The 16,507-nt window shown below is 43.8% G+C and overlaps 1 protein-coding gene across 7 annotated transcripts in view; it reads right to left on the minus strand.

Annotated features, from left to right (window-relative positions):
- Window positions 1-16,507, minus strand: part of map2 (microtubule-associated protein 2) — an 80,245-nt gene that overhangs the window by 14,924 nt on the left and 48,814 nt on the right. For 4 of the 7 annotated variants that reach the window (XM_034297662.1, XM_029113503.2, XM_029113498.2 and 1 more), the window contains 6 exons: window positions 14,691-14,768; window positions 12,351-12,572; window positions 9,697-10,011; window positions 5,830-8,529; window positions 5,295-5,561; window positions 4,695-4,850 (listed from right to left, as the gene is read on the minus strand). In XM_034297662.1, the coding sequence (XP_034153553.1) occupies window positions 4,695-4,850; window positions 5,295-5,561; window positions 5,830-8,529; window positions 9,697-10,011; window positions 12,351-12,572; window positions 14,691-14,768 (3,738 nt within the window). The remainder of the gene's footprint in view (window positions 1-4,694; window positions 4,851-5,294; window positions 5,562-5,829; window positions 8,530-9,696; window positions 10,012-12,350; window positions 12,573-14,690; window positions 14,769-16,507) is intronic. The other 3 variants (XM_034297659.1, XM_034297658.1, XM_034297661.1) reach the window with 3 other exon arrangements.

Below are 16,507 nucleotides of genomic sequence, written 5' to 3' on the forward strand. Positions count from 1 at the left end.
AAAAAAGACATGTTATTAGATTTTTACCCTCTTTTACCCTTTCAATATTCTGTCATATTCACTCGTATCTATGGCCTCTACTCACAACCTCTACTTCTAATGATTTTGAGAGATTTGAAGACAATGGCAATGCCTCCTAGGCATTCGTTCCATTCTGTTTCGTTTTCTCCCAGACTGCTCTTCTAATCAAGGAGGCACCACAATGTGATGAGACCCAGAAAGCTCAGACAATGTCTCCCACCTCCACAAGCAATGCTGGCCGATTTGCATCGCCCATGGGGCTTCGCAACCACTTGTCAACCAGTATCAGAGTCAAGCTACTAAAGAGCTCCTAAGACTGTTTCACCACCTCAAAGGCTCAGCAGAACGCTTAAACTGAAGCAATGCAAAAATGTATGAAACGTTTTGAATTGGCTCCCAGTCTAAGACATCCACAGTAGAGAGTTGTGGAGGACATGAAAGAGGAAACCACAGACTTAAATATAGAGAAGTATAATTATGTGTCCTGTTTAATGTCTCTATTGAACCTCTCTGGGAGATGAGGGACCACAGTACATGCTGCTCCACAGAGAGAGAGGTGCCAGACTACCAGTTGCTTGGTTGACTGCCACTACAGTTGTCAGAGAAATACCTGTAACATCCTAAACTGTACCATCTACTATAGTATACAGTATGGGGAATAGGATGACATTTTGGAAGTAACATTTGGAAATGCAGGGAAAACATACAGGTACTTTACACACACATCCCTTCACTGAAGTTCTCTGGCAGTATAAAAGCTGCAATCATTACAAATTAAAAAGTATTACAGATAAATCTGAAGCAGTAGCAGTGAATGGCTATCCCATCTCCCAGAAAATAAAAACAAAACCTGAATGAATATGAGTTAAGGAAAAAAATTATGCATTTAAAAGAAATAGAAAATAATATTAATATACAGTGTGTACTGTATGTATGTGTGTATATATATATATATATATACAGGTGCTGGTCATAAAATTTGAATATCATCAAAAAGTTGTTTTATTTCAGTAATTCCATTCAAAAAGTGAAACTTGTATAATGGATACATTCATTCCACACAGACTGATATATTTCAAGTGTTTATTTATTTTAATTTTGTTGATTATAAGTGACAACTAATGAAAAACCCAAATTCAGTATCTCAGAAAATTAGAATTTTGTGAAAAGGTTCAATATTGAAGACACCTGGTGCCACACTCTAATCAGCTAATCAACCCAAAACACCTGCAAAGGCCTCTAAATGGTCTCTCAGTCTAGTTCTGTAGGCAACACAATCATGGGGAAGACTGCTGTCTTGACAGCTGTCCAAAAGACGACCATTGACATCTTGCACAAGGAGGGCAAGACACAAAGCACTTGTCTCTGTAAAGCACTTTGTGACTGCTGTTGTAAAAAGAGCTTTATAAATACATTTCATTGATTTGATTGAAAAGGTCATAGCTAAAGAGGCTGGCTGTTCACAGAGCTCTGTGTCCAAGCACATTAATAGAGAGGCGAAGGGTAGGAAAAGATGTGGTAGAAAAAAGTGTACAAGCAATAGGGATAACTGCACACTGGAGAGGATTGTGAAACAAAACTCATTCAAAAATGTGGGGGAGATTCACAAAGAGTGGACTGCAGCTGGAGTCAGTGCTTCAAGAACCACCACGCACAGACGTATGCAAGACATGGGTTTCAGCTGTTGCATTCTTTGTGTCAAGCCACTCTTGAACAAGACAAAGCGTCAGAAGCGTCTCGCCTGGGCTAAAGACAAAAAGGACTGGACTACTGCTGAGTTATGTTTTCTGATGAAAGTACATTTTGCATTTCCTTTGGAAATCAAGGTCCCAGAGTCTGGAAGAAGAGAGGAGAGGCATAGAATCCACGTTGCTTGAAGTCCAGTGTAAAGTTTCCACAGTCAGTGATGGTTTGGGGTGCCATGTCATCTGTTGGTGTTGGTCCACTGTGTTTTCTGAGGTCCAGGGTCAACACAGCCGTCTACCAGGAAGTTTTAGAGCACTTCATGCTTCCTGCTGCTGACCAATTGGAGATGCAGATTTCATTTTCCAACAGGACTTGGCACCTGCACACTGTGCAAAAAGCTACCAGTACCTGGTTTAAGTACCATGGTATCCCTGTTCTTAATTGGCCAGCAAACTCACCTGACCTTAACCCTATAGAAAATCTATGGGGTATGTGAAGAGGAAGATGCGATACACCAGACCCAACAATCCAGAAGAGCTGAAGGTCACTATCAGGCCACGCCGCATTGCTGCAGTAATTCAGGCAAAAGGAGCCCCAACTAAGTATTGAGTGCTGTACATGCTCATACTTTTCATGTTCATATTTTTCAGTTGGCCAACATTTCTAAAAATATTTTTTTTGTATTGGTCTTATGTAATATTCGAATTTTCAGAGATACTGAATTTGGGATTTTCATTAGTTGTAATTTATAATCATCACAATTAAAAGAAATAAACATTTGAAATATATCAGTCTGTGAGTAATGAATTAATATAATTTGTTTCACTTTTTGAATGGAATTACTGAAATAAATCAACTTTTTGATGATATTCTAATTTTATGACCAGCACCCGTATATGTATATATTTATATATATATATATACACACACACAGTATATACAGTACCAGTCAAAGGTTTGGCTGGTACTGTATATACAGTGGGGAGAACAAGTATTTGATACACTGCAGGTTTTCCCACTTACAAAGCATGTAGAAGTCTTTTATCATAAGTACTCTTCAACTATGTGTGTTGGAATCTAAAACAAAAATCCAGAAAATCTCATTGTATGATTTTTAAGTAATTAATTTGCAATTTATTGCATGATTTAAGTATTTGATACATCAGAAAAGCAGAACTTAATATTTGGTACAGAAACCTTTGTTTGCATGTACAGAGATCATACGTTTCCTGTAGTTCTTCACCAGGTTTGCACACACTGCAACAGGGATTGTGGCCCACTCCTCCATACAGACCATCTCCAGATCCTTCAGGCAATATGGACTTTCAGCTCCCTCCAAAGATGTTCTATTGGGTTCAGGTCTGGAGACTGGCTAGGCCACTCCAGGACCTTGAGATGCTTCTTATGGAGCCACTCCTTAGTTCCCCTGGCTGTGTGTTTCGGGTCGTTGTCATGCTGGAAGACCCAGCGACGACCCATCTTCAATGCTCTTACTGAGGAGTGGAGGTTGTTGGCCAAGATCTCGCGATACATGGCCCCATCCATCCTTCCCTCAATACGGTGCAGTCGTCCTGTCCCCTTTGCAGAAAAGCATCCCCAAAGAATGATGTTTCCACCTCTATGCTTCACGGTTTTGATGGTGTTCTTGGGGTTGTACTCATCCTTCTTCTTTCTCCAAACACGGCGAGTGGAGTTTAGACCAAAATGCTCTATTTTTGTCTCATCAGACCACATGACCTTCTCCCATTCCTCCTCTGGATCATCCAGATGGTCATTGGCAAACTTCAGACGGGCCTGGGCTTGTGCTGGCTTGAGCAGGGGGACCTTGTGTGCGCTGCAGGATTTTAATCCATGACGGCTTATTGTGTTACAAATGGTTTTCTTTGAGACTGTGGCCCCAGCTCTCTTCAGGTCATTGACCAGGTCCTGCCGTGTAGTTCTGGGCTGATCCCTCATCTTCCTCATGATCATTGATGCCCCAAGAGGTGAGATCTTGCATGGAGCCCCAGACCAAGGGAGATTGACCGTCATCTTGAACTTCTTCCATTTTCTAATAATTGCGCCAACAGTTGTTGCCTTCTCACCAAGCTGCTTGCCTATTGTCCTGTAGCCCATCCCAGCCTTGTGCAGGTCAACAATTTAATCCCTGATGTCCTTACACAGCTCACAGGTCTTGGCCAGTGTGGAGAGGTTGGAGTCTGTTTGATTGAGTGGACTTCTTAAAGAAAAACTAACAGGTCTGTGAGAGCCGGAATTCTTACTGGTTGATAGGTGATTAAATATTTATGTCATGCAATAAAATGTACATTAATTATTTAAAAATCATACAATGTGATTTTCTGGATTTTATATTTCGATTGTCTCACAGTTGAAGTGTACTTATGATAAAAATTACAGACCTCTACATGCTTTGTAAGAAGGAAAACCTGCAAAATCGGCAGTGTATCAAATACTTGTTTTCCCCACTGTATATATCTATATGCAGTATTATAAGATACCAAATAGTTGCGCAACTTCCCCACAAGAACAGTTAATTGATGATGTTAAATTATAAATGTATATAATTTCTTTTTTAATGTAAAAATTTGCAAAAACACTGAACATGACAATCAAATCAGACAAAAAATTAAAATACAAATAAAAATAAATAAATTGTTATTGATGGATACATAAACAAAATTATTCGTACAAATTTAACAACCATCCAATATTTGCACATCACTAAAATTGAGCAAACAATAAATCACGTGCAAAAAGAAAATGCTGATGTAAAAAGGCTTTCTAAATGAATGTTGACTGACTGATGAAGTGCAAATGTTGAAGTGTGCAGCCACATTTCGGATGGCCAGCACCCCTGGCTCCAGTCAGCCAATCGTGCGTCCTAAATGACACCATATTCCATATTGAGTGCACTACTTTTAGCGTGCCCCTATGACTCCCACAGATAGGGTGCCATTTGGGATGCAACCACAGGACTGGTTTGTCACCTGTAGGTTTCCTCCTAGCACAGGGATGGGGGTGGGGGTGGGGTTGGGCGGGCCGAGGGTGCCTGACAGCAGTAGGCTTTAACACACTCTTCCGGGACGGAGAAGAGCGCGTCTGGGTCCCCTCTTTCCTAGTCAGCTCAGTTTTCTTAATCACGGCTAAGAGGACATAGTTGAAGAGAGAAAAGGAAGGATGTAGGAGCAGCATGAGAAGAAAGTGAGAAAGAAGAGGAAGAGACATAATCAATAGAAAATGAAGGGAGCAAAAGAGATTCAGGAAGGTGTTAAAGGAGAGACTATTACGCCCAGTTAGTGTACGTCTGACATCTCGAATGTTACTGAACACAAAATCATAATCTGTCAATGAATTATACATGAATACAAAAAACTCTAAAGAAATGAAAGGTCTTGTTGGTTTGTCAGATGGTTCTCCAGCCTGATTATGGCCTAAAACACTATTTAAACGGAAATCATACACATCAGTGTCTGTGAACCTGGCCCATGGAAAATCATAAAGAAAAACAAATCTTAACAAGAAATAATGAACCAAAACACAGGGAATAAAGTAACAAACTAAATTGGAGAGAAACCGTAGTTTGAAACCTTTTTTCTTCTTGACTTCCTCCCTGGGGATGCAGACTGGCTCCTTGCGTACAGGTTTACGTTCAGGGGTGGAGACACGACCCTCGCGCCCCTTCACTCTAACCCCTTTGGTCTTGGGCTTCACTGGCTGCTTCTCCCTCTTCTCCTTCTCCTGCTGGGGACTCCTCTCTTTCTTGACGGGTGGGGCTGGGATGCGATCGGCTATTAAGGGCTCAATCTGCTCTGTAGCCATGCTTTTATCATCATCTACATCGACATTGGAGAGATCTAGGTACAGAAAAGGAATCAAGCCATAGAACTATGGACAATATGCAATGGACAGTGATAAAACAAAGAAATTGGCTAATATAGATTCTAATAGATAACTTTGTTTTCATTATTAGATGTTGCCACTATGAAAAGGACAGAAATTCTATTCAATTCAAATCAATTGTATTTTCTAACTAATTATGATATTAGTTCTTGTAATTAAATCACATGCCGTCTGTTCTTAGGGCATACTGTGTATTATGGGATTCTAACAAAAAAATCTTACCTTGAGTGTCAACCCAAGAACTGTCTAGAATGGAGTCATCCATTGTGGTCTCATCTCTATCGTAGCTCTCGGTCTGTCCCTCTGTCTCTGTATATACCTCCTTTTCTGGGGAGACAGGCACCTCCTTCTCACTGACCTCCTCTGAGACATCGCCCACCTCCTCCAGACTAGCTGCTTCCATAATCTCCACCTCCTGGGACTCCTCATCCTCCTCTTCCTCGTCTTCGTGAAGAGCCTGTGGCGTCTCAGGCTCAGGCAGAGCGGAAAAACGCACACTGTGTCCTGGTTCCTCGCCCTCGTCGATGGTCTGGACTACAGTAATAAAGTCATCTTCTACAGTCACCACGGACTCTATGACAGCTCTGGGTTCTGGAAGGTCATCGACATCAGCTCTTGCCCCTGTCAGAACTTCACGATCCTCCTCATCCTCCTCTTCCTCATTGTCAAGCACTATATCCTTGGCAACCATCTCTTCTTTTTCTTCAGGCTTTGATGGTTTTATCTCTATTGTGACTTCCTCTTGTTCCACCACATGTTCGATATTCTCTTCCACTTTCTCTTCTTTCTCCTCCTTCTTCTCTTCTTCCTTCTCCTTGTCCTCCTCCTCCTCTACTTTCTCCTTCTTCTCCTCCCCTTTGTCCTCTTCCTTTTCCTTTTCCTTTTCTTCCATGGTCATCTCTTTGACCTCCATACCATGCTCGTTCTTCAGCTTCTCTTCGGAAACCTTCCCTGTCTGTTCTTCTGTGGTGCTCACGCCACCATCTGACACAGGCAGAGACTTTGGAATGATATCAACCTTTGGAGGTGTTGTCTGACCACCAGTCTCATTAGGTTTCTCAGCCTCAGTAACTGGAGTCTTGTCTTCTTCTGTCGTGCTTTCCACTGAAGAGGCTGGGGAAGGTCTGATAGGCCTGCCAATCCTGTCCTTGGCTACCCCAGTCAGTTGGTAGACATCTTCAGCATCTACCTCCTCGTATGCCTCCTGGTGCACCAGGAATTTGTCTTTCACCTTTTCCCGAAGCTCCTGAAGTTCTCGCTCCTCCTCCATGCTAAGAGGCCTGTCCTCCATCTCCAGCCTGCGGATCTGCTTCTCATAAGCAGCCATCTCAGCATCCGTTTCTGGTCCTCCATCCCCTAGTTTCCCCCCTTCATCCAGGGTGACTGTCACTGTTGGGGTCATGAAGGACTCGGTTTCGTTTAGAGCGGAAACCGTGTTGTCTTCCACGGCTAATTTGTCATGGATGATATCTTTGTTGCTGTCTTCCTCTGAAGTGGAACCTTTGCTTCCAATTTGTTTGGTTTCTTCCTTTTCTGTGGAACCTGCACCCACAGCCACCTGACCCTTCTCATCTTCATCTAATTTGTCTCTGGCATCTATCTTCAACTTTTCCTCTGCCATCTTTTCCTCCAGAGCCATTGGGGTGAAGCGTTGCGGAGGGGAGTCAATGGGACTTTGCAGGTCGGCGGGGGAAGGCATGGGCCCCGAGTACTCACTGAACACACAGTAACCCAACTCCTCCAGCTGACTCTCGCTCTTGGCGAGACTTTGGTTCTGACTCTGGTCCTCCAGGACCAGGCTGGTCAGGGAGTCACAGCCAAGGCCTTGTGTGTCTGCAGGGACAGACTTCCTTCTTACAATCTCTGGATCGGTGTTCTCAGACGCCAGTCTAGACCTGGTGCCCGCCAGGTCCAGCATCTCAGGTAGGTCGGGGGCCATGACTGTCCCATTTTTGTAGTAGTATTTGGGTGGGAAGGGAGAATCTGGTGACTCTGACCCCTGGGGGGTCTCTGGCGCTGTGTTGTGGGGGGGGGATGAGGTGTCCGATGTCACTGACGCTGCCGTCTCAAGGATCAGGGGTGGGAAAGGGGGCGGCACCTTCTCTACCGATGGGGTGGTGACCGGGAGGTACTCAGCAGAATCATCCAGACTACCACTGGTGAAGGACATGATATCTGTGGCGAGTGGGGAGAAGTTCCTCGGTCGACCTTGGCCGGTAGAATCCATTGATCCAATCGTAATGTTGAGAGAGTAGCTTCTTTGATCCAGAGCCAACTTTCCAGGAGACAGCCTACATTCTTTACCCCTGTCCAGGGCCGGTAAGGTGTCCTTCTGATCTCCAATCAGACTCATCTTGGTGTCTGGTTTCTCATCCACTGACTGGGTTTGTGCAAGCATGCTGTAGTTAATCTCAGGGGGTGAAGGAACTGTTGGGGAACTGCTCCCTAAAGTTTTCTTCCCTTCTCCTGCTGTACTCAGTTCATAATAACCTTCCGCTGCTGGAATCTCCTTGGATTCCTCTTCGGCCTTCAGAGCTGAAGTCTCGAAATAAGCTGACATACCAGATTTGTCTTTGTTAGAGTCAGATGAAACACTTTGGTTTTGACTTCTGTCCTCGGTTGTAGAGAATCCAGACCCTTCAACACCAGTGAGGATACTGGAGTCAAGAACTTCCACTGATGGCTGCTTCTCAGAGACTGTTTTAGGTTCATCCAGTGCAGACATTTTGATAGAATCTTTGTCTTGGCTCTGGCTGTTTGGAGGGAAAGGAGATAGAGAAGGGGAAGCCATGTCTGTTTTGGGGCTCAGAGGTGTTGCTGCTTGGTCCACTCTAAAGAAAGCTGGACTTTCTGGTTCAGGGAAGTCTGGGCTGAGGGATCCACTTTTTTCACTGTCTGGTTTGTCCGTGTCCATCTTCAAAGCTGTAAGTTAAACCTTTAGTAGTTTGTTTGGTTGTGCTTCAACATTCAGCAACATTTAACTCTACTTTGTTTTGGGTCAGCCATTTTAAACAGGGCCACGCATACTATCACAGATACAGGCAAAGCTCGGCTCCAGACTCACAGCCTTTTATCACTTACTGTAGCACAATACAGACGGCATCGCGCATCACTGAGGAGGCAGGACAGGTGCATGAGGTGGAAGGAACCCAATCAAAGATAGACGGAACAATGGTATGGAAGGTGAGAGAACGTTATGGAACTGGAATGACTGAACCGGATTCAGTGGGAAGCCATGGTGTTGGTGAGAAGAACCAAGCAATGAGGAATGGAATGTTCTCCGACGAGTGGCGACTTGACATATCTAATATAGGTAAAGTAATAGCATTTCTGTCATTCTTTCCAGGCTTAATATTAAAAGATTTGCACTATGACAAAACATTTCCTGAGAATATGCGTTTTGATCATTCAAAACAATTATAAATGTAGCAATTAACTTTTAGACGATATACAGTAATTAATCATCAAATGTTTATAGTATGAGTTGTAAAACTATTTTACATGATGTGAATTCAAGCTTATAAATGTCAACTAATACACTTCTTGAAAAAAAGGAAAAATGACAGAACAATACAGTATTGACAAATAGCAGATGAAAAACAGTGAAATGGCTTCAGAACCCCCATGCCCGCAAACACAGCTGAGTAAAAATACATCTGTGGATTTACATGCTATATACAGTAAATGTGATGTTCCAATGGCAAACAACACTGACAGAAAGAGAGTGATGGATTAACAACAATGAGACATCAATACATTGGTGAGCAACATCAGAGATGGGGAAGCACTGTGAGGACATTTTATTCATACACAGACACGACAATGCCGGCCTCAAATACTGCTGCTAGAAACCGAAAACACAAGCGGAGGCAAAAAAAATGACATTTGGAAGAGTTTCCCCTAGCTTTCACCATCAAGCCTGCGTTGCCTTGCAGCATATACAAGAGCATGGAGCGGGACAAGTCCGAGCCATTCCTCCTCATTTATTCACTCATGTACTCCCACTATGTCTAAGGATCTCATGGTTTGTCTTTACACAACACAGTTGCATGCAGCCCGAGACAGCAGATAGAGGACAAACAGACACACCTTCCTCAGTGCTCTCCTCATCCACCTCCTTCACCTCCTCCCTCCCATTAGGGCCTTGTGGGACAGCACTAGTTGCCTCTGCCTGTATGGGGGGGGCAGCTTGGGCCTGGCCCACGGCCTCTGCCTGCTCTAAGGGCTCGTCTGGGGGGCTCTCCAGCTCAGGCTCAGGGTCATCCCCACTGCACAGCTCCTCAAGAGCCGCCACGATTTCTGCGGCTGCCCCTTTCATCTCCACTTCCTCCTCCAACATCAACACCTCCTCATCCTCCTCATCCTCCTCCTCGAAGGTGTCAGTAAGTGCCTCGACAGTCTCTACTTTGTATAAAAGAGGGGGAGAGGTGGACAGTACACATCAAGACCACGGGATGGCAACACAGACTGGGGTTACATGGGGACACTTTCAGCTCTGTATAGGCGGATCACAGTTTATATTCAATTCTGTCCACAGAGATAGACGCACTGCTCACAGATGTGGTAGCGTATGAGTGAGTGATGTTCTCCCATGGCCCCCATGGTTGGTTTGGGTTTGGACTGTTTGGCAGTTTTGGATCATAGAATTGAAGCGTGCAGAGGCCTTTTCATATTATCCTCCTGAGACCCTGGGTCCGCATATGAGGACACTGTTTTAGGCACCATGTACTTCATTCTGCTCAACTTAAACCTATTGCCCTTATTAGAGGACAGTTGTTTGCGCCATGCTTAGATATTTTACTTATCGGGTCCTACTAATCCCAAATAGCTAAGAGAAATTAAGAATGCATGCATTATCAAAGCGTGGCTCTTAGGAGGCTATGGATACAAAATCATATTAAAGATTCCTGAAAAGAAGATGTGTACAGGTCGAAGAAAGATAGATACCTATCCAGCACACAAGTGAACGTCCTGTAGTTTTATTGAGTGCAACTATGACGGAATGAACCGGAAGGTCTTCCTCAGGCTATAAATGAACTCTGACCTCTGTCCGCCAAATGTGTAATCTCAAAGGTATAAAAATGGCGACAGTCATTTGCATGAAAAACTCTGTCACACACGCCATGGCTGCTGACACATCGTATTATGTTCTAATCAAATATACTGTTAGCAGTTAAAACTATTCGCCAGCAAAGCTATGTAGCTATATATACATTTAACACAAAATACACCAAGTGGATATTGCATCCCCCTTCATCAGTTGAAAGTAGGGCCACTAAAACATATCTTAATCCAACTTCCACCTCATCCAAGTTCTAGACCGTAAGTTGTGTTTAAGTCAGCATGTCAGTTGCAGAAAATGAGGGGAGACGGAGACACTGTGCTCAGATGTGTCAGGAATCACGGGCCGAGGGCTTGTGCTAATTCAGATAACATCCTGCATTAAGACTCAACATCCTGCTCCAATCAACAGCTTTGATGCGGCAGCCCCAATGTACGCATCTCCCAGCAATGCAGCACTTTCCTCAGTGCGCACGCGTGTGTGTTGCCTGCATGGCAACATGCAGCTGTGTGCAGTGTGTTAGTCTCATCGCTGCAAGAACTCTGCCACAGGAGCTCTCACTGCCCAGAAGAAGCAGACAGACAGAAGGACCAATGCCTTATACAGTCTGTGATCCAGAGACAAAGAGGAGATGACTGACCAGGCCATCTCTGACCAGGGAGAGGCAGAGCGGAGAGAGCTAACTGTGACCTGATACACCTACAGCTGTCTCCCTTATCCTGTAACACCCACAGTCTGCCAGCTGGGGACATGAAGTGAAGGCTGGTACTATAAACCCTAACCTTACTACAGAGGAGAATGGATGTCTCTTTGGACAAACACAAGTATACTGTCTCAAGTGTCCTTTGAGACTGAGGTATTTGTTTTTCAATCTCAGAACGTTTAACCACATAGATGTTTGTCCTTAATATGTCAAATATCCATGTGAAAGAGTAAGATCAGTGAATAGTGTGTGTGTGTAATATTTTGGGGCCTGTTTGGATAGGTCAAGGATGTCTTTTGGGGAGAAATGACAGACAGATACACAACACGTTGCATGAAGATGTCAGACAGACAGAGAGGAAGAATTGTACATACAACCATTTTAGTTGATACACAACCATCCTCTATATATTACTGTAAGCCATTTGGACCACAAGTCCCTTGCCTGCATGTCATTCTATTAGTGTCATGTGAAATTGCATGTAGCATTGTATGCGTAAACATGTATGCACTTAATGTCCATCCTTGCAATTATTCACATGTACGTTTAAGAATTACCTTTCATTATGTTTTCAAATTATATATCAATGGAGCTATTTCTAAGTAATATGTATCAAATCACTTTAACCAATTATGCTTATTTTTATCAGAAAACTTAAGCTCAAGCGACTTCCAGAGGCAATATTGACTAAAGGGGGCACAAATGGCTTTTATTGAGATACTGAGATATAAGGAAAATCAAAACAAACTTGATCATCAAAACATCACAAAACATGAAAGAGCCTAGATTCTCTGAGCTAATTGACACCACAGGGACACAAACACAGACAGACGGACGAACGGACGGGGAGACGGAGGTTGTTGGTCAAACCACAGAAAAGGGTGAGAGCAGAGAGGGAGAAACAGGAAGGCAGAAGTGGAAGAAGGGGAGACGGGGGGGGGGAGAATGGCGTACGTAGAGGAACCATGCGCGGTTCACCTTGGATCTGTCTAAAGGCAGCGGCCGGCACTGTGGGCCGAGAGGAGCCCGAGCAATCCCACTCAGGGCTGAACAAGGGGTGATCATAGTACTCCTCGTCAGAGTGGTAGGGGTCATCCTCGGGCACAGACACAGAGATGGAGGGGGCGAGGAACTTGCACCTCTCCCGAGAATTTTGGAAGCGGCGGAGAGGGCAGGCTTCCTCCACCTCATCCCCTACATCTACAAACAACAGACACACAGGAGAAGACCTACTGCAGGGAACACCTGGACACACACACTGAAACTGACAGAGAGGCGGGGAGAGGGGACAAACTGAAACTGACAGAGAGGCGGGGAGAGGGGACAAACTGAAACTGACAGAGAGGCGGGGAGCGGGGACAAACTGAAACTGACAGAGAGGTGGGGATAGGGGACAAACTGAAACTGACAGAGAGGTGGGGAGAGGTGACAAACTGAAACTGACAGAGCAGTAGTAATAGGGACATACTGAAACTGACAGAGAGGTGGGGATAGGGGACATACTGAAACTGACAGAGAGGTGCGGATAGGGGACAAAATGAAACTGACAGAGAGGTGGGGAGAGGGGACAAACTGAAACTGACAGAGAGGTGGGGAGAGGGGACTAACTGAAACTGTCAGAGAAGTGGGGAGAGGGGACAAACAAACTGAAATAGAGGTGGGGAGAGGGGACAAACTGAAACTGAAATAGAGGTGGGGAGAGGGGACAAACTGAAACTGACAGAGAGGTGGGGAGAGGGGACTAACTGAAACTGACAGAGAGGTGGGGACAGGGGACAAACTGAAACTGTCAGGCAGAAAGTGAGTGAAACAAAGTGAGAGGGAGAGGGAAGGAGGGAAAGGGCAAAGTAGCGAGAAACAGCAGACACACAGGAGAAGAAAGTACAGCAGAGGAAAGGGAATATGGAAACACGCACAGAGAAAGACAGACAGAAAGGGAGAAGAGGGAATCAAGGGACATCAAAGCGGGGACCAACAAAGAGGAAGAAAAACTGATGCAGAGAAAAACACAATGGAGATAGAACAAGAGAAACATTAAGACAAATGGTGAGAGAGAGAGAGAAAGCAAAGCAAGAAGACAAATATACAAGGACAATGACCAGCAACTTAAAGTGACTGAGTTTGGGGCCCGCCATACTCAGAGAGAAGTTGGGACCACATTTTGAACACATAACAGTGACAGTGATGTAAAGCGATGTAACAGTGACATCCGTTGAAAGCTAGTGTGGACTGCTACAATGCTGACAAGGGATCTACTGCCGCCAGAGGGCAAACGACTGTGCCGGCAGCGGGCCTCTTGCTGATTGAGGTGTTTGTTTATTGCCCCTATAGCATAGTGTTGCCAGGGTGTTCTGATAGAAAGATTATTGAAATACATTTAAAATTGGAAGAGAGGGAGTTCCCATGTTGTTTTTCAATGCATTTGTTCCTACCTAATCGAGCTGAGTAACCTGAAAAAACATCCCCTGAACATCAGGACCCTTTGTAGCTAACAAGCAAATGGACGCCCAAATCGCCAGTCTGTCTGAGCATGGTTGGCTCTTCTCACAAACTCTGTCATAGTTCACATGTCTACCGCAGTCAGAATGGACTAGACAAACACAGACAACAGACCAGGCACAGTCAGAAACAAACCAGGTAGACAAACAAGCATGAGCCGGGAGCAAGGAGGAACCAACAACGAGGCATGCTTAAATAAAGGACAGAGAGACAAAGACTCATAAGTGGAACTAAAGAGGTTAGGAAGGAAACTCCAGCTGGTTACCAGGGTGTAAAGGCAAGGACAGGAGGGGTTGATGATGAAAGATAGGGGGTGGAAGGATGAAACAGGGCGTGAGGAGGGGGAGGAGGGGGAGGTTATATACTGGCATTCCAAGATGCGTGGACACGGAAGTGGCAGGATAGGAGAGCATGGGACTGAGGATGGAGGGGTTGGGTTAAAGAAGTGATGAAAGTGATAGAAAATCTAATTATGGAGGGGAAAGGGATGATGAGGAGGCAGATCACTTCTGTTGACGTCCACATTCAGAGAATTCATCTTTAAGAAACACTTCCTGGGCTTGGCTTCCTGTTGCTGTGTAACATGAATGAAGGAGTCCCAGCTATTTGTTAATTTGATGATGATGCATACCGTATCCTCCAACAGGGTCTGAGGAATGGGTTTCTAAGATTCTCACCACTGTCAAATACAACTCCACACACATGCTGATGACAACAATACTCACTCATGGTCTCTCTCCCTGCATTTCTCCCTATCCCTCTCTCTCTCTCTCTCTCTCTCTCTCTCTTTTTTTCCTCAGAGTGTTCTGGGGACCTTACCTTGCTCCAGTGGTTGGAAGCAGTGCTCGGCAGCAGGTGATGGAGGAGGGGACGGGGGCAAGTTCGCCGTGTCTTCAACTACAGAAAAAAGAAGAGAGACAAATATAGAGAGATGAGAAAAGTTACACAACAGCCAATTGGCAAGGCTTTGTATGTGTTGATACAGTAACAGATTTTTCCTGGAGTAGAGAGTCCTTTCCTCCCTCTCTCTCTCTGTCTGTCTCTCTTTCACTTTGTCATTCCCCTTCTTCACATTTTCCCTGTTTCACTCTCTAGTTAATCCTTTAAAGTTCCCCTGAAATGTCTGTAAACAGTAGATTAATACATTTGAATAAACGGCTGTTTTGAGAATTCTCTGTTATATATGCTGTATATCATCAACTGCAATAGCAAATCAGCAAAAAGTTGTCATAAAAAGTAAAGAAAGAAACTATTTAATATACAACCCCCTTTCCAAAAAAGTTGGGATGCTGCATAAAATGTAAAGAAAAACAGAAGGCAAAGATTTACAAATCTTTTAAACCCTATATTCAGTACAAAATGGTACAAGGACAACTTGTCAAATTATAAAACAGACAATTCATTGTTTCTTGAAAATGTATGTCCACTTTTATATTTGTGCAGGCAAATATAAATATTTGCGCAGGCAAATAGAGCAACAATTTAAGAATAATGTTTCTCTGCGCAAAATTGCAAAGAGTTTGAGGATCTCATCAATAACGATAGCCTAAATAATATCATGAAAAAAACGAAAACCAATATTGAATGGCCATGATCTTCCAGCCCTTCCAATTCTGTAGTGGACATCATTGCATGAGCTCAGGAACACTTCCGAAAACCATTGTCTGTGAATACAGTACGTCGCTGCATCCACAAATGCAAGTTAAAATTCTACCATGCTAAGAAGAAACCATATATAAACAAGATCCAGAAACACTGCCATGTTCTCTGAGTCTGAGCTTATTTAAGATGGACTGTGGCAAAGTGGAATACTGTCCTGTGGTCTGACAAATCAAAACGTGAAATTATTTTTGGGAATCATGGATGCTGTGTCCTCCGGACTAAAGAGGAGAGGGACCATGCAGCTTGTTATCAGTGCACAGTTCAAAAGCCTGTGATGGTATGGGGGTGCATCAGTGCACATGGCATGGGTGACTTGCACATCTGTGAAGGCAATATTAATGCTGAACAATATATACAGGTTTTGGAGCAACATAAGCTCTCATCCAGAATACATCTTATTCAGGGAAGGCCTTCCTTAATTCAGCAAGACAATTTCAAACCACATTCTGCATGTATTACAACAGCATGGCTCCGTAGTAAAAGAGACTGGGTGCTAAACAAGCTTGCCTGCAGTCCAGACTAGTCACCGATTAAAACATTTGGCGCATTATGAAACATAAAATACGACAAAGGAGACCCCAAAATGTCGAGCAGCTGAAATCCTATATCAAGCAAGAATGGGGAAACATTTCACTTTCAAAACTACAGCAATTGGTCTCCTCAGTTAGCAAACGCATACAGAACATTGCTAAAAGAAGAAGTGATGCAGCACAGTGGTAAACATGCCACTGTCGCAACTTTTTTGAAACGTGTTTGTTGACATCAAATCCAAAAGGGGCATGTATTTTTCCATAATTTCTCAGTTTCAACAAGTTGTCTTTGTACTATTTTCAATTAAATATAGGGATACATTATTTGCACATCACTGCATTCTGTTTATATTAGCATTTTACACAGCGGCCTACGTTTTTTGAAAACAGGGTTGTACTTAAAATGATCTTAATTTGTAAACAACTTCATTATATTAGCTATTT

Source organism: Esox lucius, chromosome 16 (assembly GCF_011004845.1).
Source record: "Esox lucius isolate fEsoLuc1 chromosome 16, fEsoLuc1.pri, whole genome shotgun sequence".
Lineage (NCBI taxonomy): Eukaryota > Metazoa > Chordata > Actinopteri > Esociformes > Esocidae > Esox > Esox lucius.